Source organism: Geospiza fortis, unplaced genomic scaffold (genome assembly GCF_000277835.1).
Source record: "Geospiza fortis unplaced genomic scaffold, GeoFor_1.0 scaffold23, whole genome shotgun sequence".
Taxonomy (NCBI): domain Eukaryota; kingdom Metazoa; phylum Chordata; class Aves; order Passeriformes; family Thraupidae; genus Geospiza; species Geospiza fortis.
Window position 1 is genome coordinate 14835858 of NW_005054303.1, and position 9670 is coordinate 14845527.

Sequence of the window (9670 nt, forward strand, 5' to 3'; positions counted from 1 at the left end):
TAGTAAAACCACTGATCAGATAAGTCAGGCAGGTTAAATATTCCCTGGGAAGTTTTTCAAAGGGAAATAACTGTTCTGAGAGCTTGTGGAACCAGCCTTCCACCTACCACAAGCAGCAGCCTTGCAGCAAGCAGGCTCTGCCTGTGCAGGTGAGGCACAGGAATTTCCTGCAGCTTTAACACCACATCCACAAATATCCATTCTCATCCCTGCCTTTCCCAGTTTTCCTATCACTGGGTATTGCCAGTAGCAACCTTTTTTCCCTCCACATTTGTCTGCTGCACTGGGGAGAAGCAGAAGGGGGTGTGAACAGCACTGGGAGGAGGATCCAACTGCTCTCCCAGAAGTTTTTTCATGGAAAATACTTTTGGGGGTTTCAGGAACAAGCAGTCTGTCAGAGTTCCTAAGGAACCAGGGTAGAAACCAGAGCTCTGTCTTTGTACCTTTCAGTTTTCCATCAAAATTGGGGTTGGTGGCAACTTTGAGGCCGGGGTGGGGTAAGAGGAAGCAGGAGATTTTGGTGAAGCAGGAGTGGATGTGCTTCCTGACATTCTGCAGCTCCTCGTGCTGATTGCCTGACACCTGTGGAGACAGGGAAGCACAGAATATCCTGAGCTGGATGTGCCCACAAGGATCAGAGTCCAGCCCTGCAGAGATTCCCCAACAATCCCACCCTGGGCATCCCTGGCAGCTCCTGGAGCTCTGGCAGCCTCAGGAATGTCACCATCCCTCTGGATGAAGAACCCTTCCCTGATATCCAATTAGACTCCCCTGGCACAGCTCCAGCTGTTCCCTCAGGTCCTGTCAGTGGTCACCAGAGAGAAGAGCTCTGTGCTACCCATCTACTCCCCACAGTTTGAGTTTCCTTCTGACAGGAATACTGGGATAAAGCTGGCAGGAGCACAGGGTACTCCACACTCTGAGGGAAAGGAGAAGATTCCATAGGCATGAGGACAAAGAGAAGGAACTGGAGTATCACTGACCACATGCCCTGGAGCATGTTATCATCATCTGGGAAATGCACATGGCCATGGATGACTGGAACACAAAACCATTTGGGATTTCCCACTAGGGCCTTGCTTGTCTCACATATAATTAGGTCTCTCCACTACCAGTTCACCCATGCATTTCCTGACTGATCCCAAGCAGCCCTTGCCCATCATTTTGATTGTCCAACTCCCTAATTACTAAATCATCATTCCCAGTCTCTTGGGAATCCGCTGACTTCCATTGCTTTGGACTCTCCCAGAGAGTCCCAGGGAGCTGGGCTTGGGCAGAAGCCTGAACATGGCAAGGAAATTCCCCCTCCCCAGATGCCTCCTCTGGGAAATTCCCCCTCCCCAAATGCCTCCTTTGCAAATTCCCCCTCCCCAAATGCCTCCTGTGGGATTTTAAGGCACTGGGTGTGACCACAACCAGCACTGCAGCTCACAGCTGAACCCCAGTGCTGAGGCCACCCAGCTGAACAGGAAAATCCTGGAATCACAGAGTGGATCAGGGTGGAAAAGGCCTAAAGATCATCCCTGCCATGGGCAGGGACACTTCCACTCTCCAGAACCAAGAGCAGGCAAAACATACCTTCAGCCTCTTCTCCAAAAATCTTGCACCACCATCAGATCCATAGGAGAATTCATAAGGGAAGCTCCAGTCACGAACAAGGAATATGAGGGACTGGAAAACACACAAACAGTGGGGTCAGTGACCTCTGCTCTGAGCCCACAGCATTCTCTGCACCCTCTCCCTCATTTCACACACCAAAACCTGGCCCTAAGTCTGTTCCCTGCTCCAGCAGCATTCCCACCTTTCCTGGTGGAAATGAGAGGTCCCAGGGTGCAGGGACTGAGACCACCCCACTGTCCCACCCCCAAAGTGCTGCACCAGTTTGAATCTCTGGCTGGGAGAACAACATCAATCACCCAAAATGCCCAAGAAAAGGGATTGCTGCTAACCAGGACAAAAGGCAGCAAGCTCCCTAATTCCAGCCACATTTAGTTCCATCCTATGGGAATTCTACAGGCTCATTTTTTCAGCCTTTTTCACTGGGCAGCCTTCCAGACAGACTTTTAATGAGAAGCAGATGCAGAGGATTGAGGGTGAATAAGAAATCATTGGCTTTTGTAATTTTTATTGAGGCATTCAAAGTTCCTGGGCAATAAATAAATAAATACCAGAACAGTCAACTTTGAATCTTTTTTTTAAAAAAAAAAAGTTTTCAGAAAAAAATCAAAAACTCAGGTCTCATCTGTGCAAGATCCCATGTAGGAAATAAAGGGTTTGGAGGGGGAAGTCCTGAGTGCCAGAGCCCAGGAGGGCCTGGCAGAGGTGCCAGAGTTCTCCTCAGGAACTTGGATAAGCACGTCAGCAAGTGGAACCCATTTCACTGGAATTTCCCTAATTTTATCTATGTTTAGAACAAAAATCTAATGGAGGGAGGGGAAATATTCCTGCTATTTCTCTTTCATAAAACATCAGAAAAAAATTTAAAAAAAGAGGACAGAACAGTGAGTTGGCCTTTTTGAATTGCAGGAGAAGCCACAGTGAGTGCACCCAGTGAGTTGGTTCAGGACATGCTGTTCTCAAACACCAGGAGATGCTTCAGAGACATGCCCATGCTTAGCACTTTTCTACAAACACTTTATGCACGCCTTGAATTGGGAATTATTTTTTTTTTCCTCAAGTAAAATTGTTCCAGACAGGCTGTGCTTACCACTGCCTTTGTGAAGGCCCCACTGGTGAGGGCTCCGCAGTGTGAAGAGAGGAGGGAGACAAAGGGAAATGTGAATTTTCCACTGCCAAGTCTCCCTTCCCTTCCTGCAGGATCAGTGCCACTGCACTTTATTCACCATCACACTTGGAGAATCCCAGGATGGTTTGGGCTGGAAGGGACCTTAAAGCTGCCATGGCAGGGACACTTCCACCATCCCAGGTGGCTTGAAGCCCTGTCCAACCTGGTCTTGGACACTCTCAGGGATCCAGGGGCAGCCACAGCTGCTCTGGGAAAACTCTGCCAGGGCCTCCCCACCTTCACTTTTCCTGCTTTCCAATCCACACTGTCACGTTTCAAACACGTTCTGCAGGAAGCAGCCCATGCTGGATGCAGACAGGAGATCATTTCTCACCTGGCCACAGCACCACTGACCCCTCTGCCACATCTGTCACACCCACAAGGGTTCCCAGTTTGATAATTTACCCAATCATTAATGGAGATGACACTGAATCAGGGAAAGCCTGGGGGGATCCCAAGGAAACACTTCTGAAGGATGATGATTCCCCACAATTAGTTCCAATTAGTTCAGCGTGCTCTGGCATCTATCAGTTAATGAGTTTTTAATCCATTAACTATGGATTAAACCAGACAATGCTGACTTCATTTGTTTTCAATCAGCATCCTGGAGAGATAAGGCTGTCAGGAGGCAATGGATCATGGTGAGAGTTACCTTTATCAACCCAGCTCTTTCAAAAACTGATAATGGGATTGTTTGACAAGACTCACCATCCACAAACTCTGACTTGACAGCAATTACAGTGTTTGGGAGAATCAGAGCCTCTTATCCAGCCCTAATGATTTAAGCATGTTTAAGTCTCCCCTCACAGCCTCCTCCTCACTGATGGAGTAGGAAGTATCTCAGTTTCACTGGAATATTTGGCTACATTATCCCCACAGTCTTTAAATAAGGAGCAGGAATATTTATTTAATGTCTGGCTTTTTGCTGTACCATGTTACAACATCCTTCAAGCTCTTGCCTGTCATATATTTTTACCATCTATATTTTTAGTTTTACCATTTATCACAGCAGAATCTAATACACCTGAAAAATCTCAATTTGTCCATTTGTTGTATTTTTTAACCTTTTAATTTTATTTCCACTTCCTGACCACAGACACCTCATAAACCCCTTAGTCCTTCCAGGACAACAATTCCCTTTTTATGTGGGAAAGCAAATGTAAAAAAGCTGTAACTCATTCCCAATTACTCTTTGGATTTTTACAGCATGCTTTGTTCTCTGCTGGATTTTACTTTAGGAAGTTCACAAACCCTCACCCAACCTAATCCAAACACTTCTGTGTCTCTAAAAACAGGAACCAACCTCACCTACTGTGAATGCCCAATGCTCTCCCTGTTTTTTACCAGCAGCCTTTCACAGGTTGGGGAGCAGAAGGATGAACAGATGTCCCTAATTTGAAGTTAAAACCCCACTTACACCGAGTTTTCCCACAGCTCTGCTAATCCTTATCCTTTCATTTGGCCAGGAGCAGGGATTCCCAGGGCAGGTGAGTTCAAACCTCTCTGGGCAGAGTTCCTGACTACAGAGAGTGACAAATCTGCTGCAAAACCAGCTGCTTTCCAAGCCTGGCAGGACAGGACAGAGCTCTTGGGAAGGCAGGGGTTGAAGGAGAAAAGAAAGAGGGATTTTGGATGTATTTGGAAGCACAAAGCCCTTCCTTGGAGCAGCTGAGCGATCCCCAGGCAGTGCCAGCTCCTCCCACGCTGCAAACTGCAGTGACACCTCGTGGTGAAGCCAGCGGGACACCCGAGCAGCCCAGGAGCCTCGGACTCACCTGGAAAGGCTTCTGGAACGTCTCCTCCATGGCCAGCCGGCCATACTCGGTGAAAAGCTGGAAGGAGAAGGAAAGGCTGGGACAGTGAGTTTGGCACTGTGGGACACAGGGGCACCAGCACTGAGCTCTGTGACAGGGACAGGACCCAGGGACAGGCTGGAGCTGAGCCAGGCCAGCTGCCTCTTCTCCAAAAATCCTACACCACCATCAGATCCATAGGAGAATTCATAAGGGAAGCTCCAGTCATGAACAAGGGAAACACAAACAGTGGGGTCAGTGCTGCTCTGAGCCCACAGCACCCTCACTTCACACCACACCAAAACCTGGCCCTGAGTCTCTTCCCAGAGTCAGGATGGATCTCAGGGAAAGGTTTCTCCCCCAGAGGGTGCTGGCACTGCCCAGGCTCCCCAGGGAACGCCAGAGCTCCAGGGGGTTTGGACACCACTCCCAGGGATGCCCAGGGTGGGATTGTTGGGGTCTGGGCAGGGCCAGGAGCTGATCAATGATCCCTGTGGGTCCCTGGAGGGAATTCTCAGATTCCCTGGAGCAGTAAGGGATATTTATGAGTGAGCACTACTAGGCACAAAGAGCCTCTGGGCTCCCAGCTGACATCCCAGAGGCACAGGGAGCTGCTGTGGAACCATCACCCTGCTCAGCTCTCATGTGAGAGATCCCAGCCTGGAGCTTTTGGCTGCCAAATCTGTGGAAAATGGCTCAGATCAGCTGCTTGCTGCTGGTTTCATACCAACCAGAAACTTCTCGTGCTCCAGGGGCTGCTGGAGCCCTGCTCCCTCCAAACACTCCAGGAAGGAAAGGAAATTAATTCAGAAATAAGTACTTTCCCTGCAAACCCCTGCTGTGCAAAGACTCGAAAATCAGCCTAGCAGCTAGATTTGAAGACTCTCCAGTCTCTCTGCACTCTAATTTCTAACTGAAGGCACAATAATGTGTTTCACAGATGCCTAAAAATGGGTCAACTTGTTAAACAGTCATGGCTTAAAATCCAAACTGAAAGATCAGAGCTACACTGAATAAATTCAGTGTTAAAGAAGTGTTATTGTTAATAATACTTATGGACTGAGATAATTCAGAAGTATTCAAATGCTGATTTTTTCAGCTGGACTTTTGCTTTTCTTTCCTTTCCTTAAGCTCCTGGAAAAACCTACTTAATTAATCAACCAATCAATCAATCAACTGAACAGAAGAGAAAGCAGGAGGTAATTCCAAGAAATAGGCAGGACACCTGTGTCACAAAAATCCCATTAGCTGCTTGTCTCCAACAGTCAGGGCTGGGATCACCCTTAGAGGGTCACCTGTACTGAGCCAGCACCAGATGGCAACACCCAGGCTCATAATTCACAATCACAGAATCAAATACCACCACGGTTTGGGGTGGGAGGGACCTGAAATCCCACCCAGTTCCAACCCCTGCCATGGGCAGCGACACCTTCCACTACCCCAGGCTGCTTCAGCTCTCATGCAAGCTGGCTTTGGACACTGCCAGGGATGAGGCAGCCACAGCTCTCTGGGAAACCTGTGCCAGGGCCTCACAGGCAGAAATTCCTTCTCAATATTCCATCTAACCCTGCCCTCCAGGAGTGGAAGCCATTCCCTGTGGTCCTGTCACTCCAGGCCCTTGTAAACAGCTACAATTAGGTGACCCCGAAGCTTCTCTTACCTGCAAGTGCTGCAGATCATCCTCCTGCACGTTCTGGGACAAGTTATAAACCTGTATTTGAATAAAAAACCAACTTCAGATCGCTCAGAGCAGCCTGTCCTTGGAGTTAACACGTGGCTGGTGTGGCTAAAGCCTGTGACATCCCCATGGGGACACAGTCCCAGGTGGGGCTGCACAAGTGGTAGGAAGGGAAGCTCTGACAGGCTCTGTAGTTCCTGGGACTGAACTCCTCCAGCCCAGATTTCTTACCTGGATGGAGCTGATCATGGTGCTGAGGGCAAACACGGTGGCAGAGTCCCTGAGGGTGGACTGGCTGTCAAAGGTGCCCTGGGTGTCCATCAGCAGCACTGCAACCTGTGGGGCACAAAGCTCCTGTCAGCACCCCCACGTGCCACGGGGGCAATGGCAGCTGGGGGGCTGTGCTGGGGCCTCACTGCTTCTGCCTCAGCCTCCTCACTGCTGGGGGACAGGGGAAAAGCCACTCCTGACAGCAGGGTGACTCCAGCAGGCAGCAAAATCAATGCCCTGCAAGGCACTGAGGGAACTGCTCTGCTCCTCAGACACCTGCACCAGAAACCAAACACAAACTGCACCTCCCAAACCCAAACACAGCCAGCATCAGGAATCACACCCTGAATGCCTCAGTGTCACTTGGGTGCCATGCTCTGTGCTGAAGTGCAGATAAATACAAATATTCCTGGCAGGATGCTCCAAATCTGCTGTGACATTTTCTGAATGAAGAAACTTCCCTTTACAACTCCTGCTCTAGGGAAGAGATGGAGTTTGCAAGGACATGAGATTCAAGATTTTTGGGAATAGTACAGAAATAGACTCTGGGATGCCCAGAATTGAGGGACACAGAGAACATATCAGGAACACTTGGACATCACATCACCTCACTTGGTTAAACCCATCTTTAACGTGTGTTTTTCACAGAAGTGGGTACAACTTCTCAGTGGTTCTACAGACTGTTCATTACACAGAAGTTTTTACATCACTTCCATAAATGCCTCCCATGCAAAATCACCACATTCCACCCCTCAGCTCTGTGAAATACACATGTCAAAAATTATTATCAAAATTACATTCTTTAAAAAAAGACTTTTTACATCACATCTTTCACTTATTAATATAGAGACACGGTATTGAAAACCTTCCCTAAGAAAGGTTTGGACGAGCACCTAATACAAGGCAGGAGAGTCTCAAAAGCTGGAAAAGGAGAAAAACGAGCTGGCAGCAGCAGAGACACACACACACCTTGGTGCCATCAGGCTTGTCCACCAGGAACACCTCGCTCCATATCTGAATCCCGGTCGTCTCCCGCTCGGAGCCGCCCCTCCAGGAGAAACCGGTCAGGGGCTCGTTGTAATCCCCAACCCAGTCCACTGCCTCCTGCAGGGAGGAACAGAAGCAGTTGCTGGAGGTGTCAAAAACCCCATAAGAACCCTATAAAGGAGGTTTTTCTTTCCTGTTACTGTCAAGGCACCTCAAATCCTGGGCTCAGTTTTGGGCTCCTCACAACAAAGACATGGAGGGGCTGGAGAGTGTCCAGGGAAGGGAATGGAGCTGGGAAGGGTCTGGAGCCCCAGGGGAGGGTGAGGGAGCTGGAAAAGGGGCTCAGCCTGGAGAAAAGGAGGCTCAGGAGGGACCTTCACAACTCCCCGATGGGAGAGGGCAGCCGAGTGGGAATTAAGCTCTGCTCTCAGGGAAAAAGCAGCAGCAAAAGAGGAAACAATCTGAAGTTACATCAGGGAAGGTTTGGGTTGGATATTAGGAAATTTTTTTTTACTGGAAGGGTGGTCACACATTGGAACAGGCTGCCCTGGGCAGTGGTGGAGTGCCCATCCATGGAAGTGCTTACAAGACACAGATAAGACACCTGAGGATATGGTTCAGTGGTGAGCAGGGTGATACTGGGTTAGCAGCTGGATTCAATGATCTTACAGGGATTTTTCAGCCTAAATGATTCTGTGATTCAGGGCAGCAGATGTGAACATTCCCACTCCAAAGTCAAGTTCAAAAGAAACTTCTGCTTGGGGAAGGATCTGCTCTGCTTTATTTTGTGAAGCCCACACTCACGAGAGCCTTGAGCATTCCTAAAGCACCAAATCCTGCCCAGCTCATCCCTGAGCAGCACATGGGAGCAAGGAGGAACAGAGGCCTGGGAAGGGCCCCCTGAGCTGCAGCCTTACCTTATTGTACATGTAGCGCAGCATGAAGTCCATCAGGAAGGATTTTCCTTTCCTGAAAGCTCCAGCCACGGACACAGCCACCACCTCCTTATCTCTGACAGCCTCGGAGAGCAGGATGCGGTTCAGGGCGGCCTCGTCCAGCTCGAAGGAGTGATCATCTTTGACAATGAGCACCTGCACTGGCCCTGCCTTCCTCACTGACTCCTCCTCCTCAGAGCTCCACTCGTAAGTCTTGTCTGCAAAACTGCCTGTGAGAACAGGGGGAAAAAAGAGGGGTTTGGTGCCTTCCTCTGCACAGTGAGGGGTCAGTGATCCTGTGTTTGTGGGGGTCCCAGATGAAGGCAGGAATCAAACATCTGACTCCATGTTCTCATGTTCTAATTTATTATTTTTAGATACTACATTGTATTAAAGAATAGTGGAATAAACTATACTAAAGAATAGAGAAAGGATACTTACAGGAGACTAAAAAGATAATAATGAAAACTTGTGACTCTTTCCAGAGCCTCAACACAGCTTGGCCCTGATTGGCTGAAGAGTCAAAACAATTCACAGAAAACCAATGAAACAATCACCTGTTGGATAAATAATCTCCAAACACATTCCACATGAGCACAACACAGGAGAAGCAATGAGATAATATGGTTTTCCTTTTTCTCTGAGGCTTCTCAGCTTCCCAGGAGAAGAATCCTGGGCAAGGAGATTTTTCCAGAAAATGTGTCGGTGACAGTCAGTGACAGCAGGGCTGGGCAGGATGCTAAGAGATCCAAAAACTCAAATATCCATCCCAAAATGGCATAAACCAGAGCAGATCTGCTGCACCTGGCCTCAGACATCCCAGTGGACATTCCATGCTTCTCTGGGGTCATCTGACCCCGTGCCCCACACAGGCAGAGCATTCCCTGCTGGAACCTCCCTTGGCAAAACACATCCCTTGGATTTTATCCTGCATGGAAAACAGATCCCTGCAACTTCCCACATAAACAGGGCTTGCCATAGCACCTCCCTTGGCCATTTCTCAGCTGGAAAAGTGAAGTCCAAGCCTTCTCATCATCCCTTCTACCGCATTATCTAGGGTTCTGCTCTCCTCTGGTCCTTCCCACCAGGTCTTTCCTGAAGGCTGACTCAAAACCAGGAGCAGCTCTCCAGCTGAGATGTCCAAAGGTCTCACAGCTCTATCAAAGGATGCTGCCTTTGTGTATCCTGTGCCACTGCTGCTCCTGTAGACACACATTCCTGC

General features: G+C 48.9%; 1 protein-coding gene across 1 annotated transcript in view; it reads right to left on the minus strand.

Moving 5' to 3' along the window:
• ATL1 (atlastin GTPase 1) overlaps positions 1–9670 on the minus strand; it is a 22961-nt gene that overhangs the window by 10231 nt on the left and 3060 nt on the right. The window contains exons 2-8 of the mRNA XM_031066214.1: positions 8431–8678; positions 7496–7630; positions 6488–6592; positions 6239–6289; positions 4561–4617; positions 1579–1671; positions 444–582 (exon numbers count right to left, since the gene is read on the minus strand). Of these exons, the coding sequence (XP_030922074.1) occupies positions 444–582; positions 1579–1671; positions 4561–4617; positions 6239–6289; positions 6488–6592; positions 7496–7630; positions 8431–8678 (828 nt within the window). The remainder of the gene's footprint in view (positions 1–443; positions 583–1578; positions 1672–4560; positions 4618–6238; positions 6290–6487; positions 6593–7495; positions 7631–8430; positions 8679–9670) is intronic.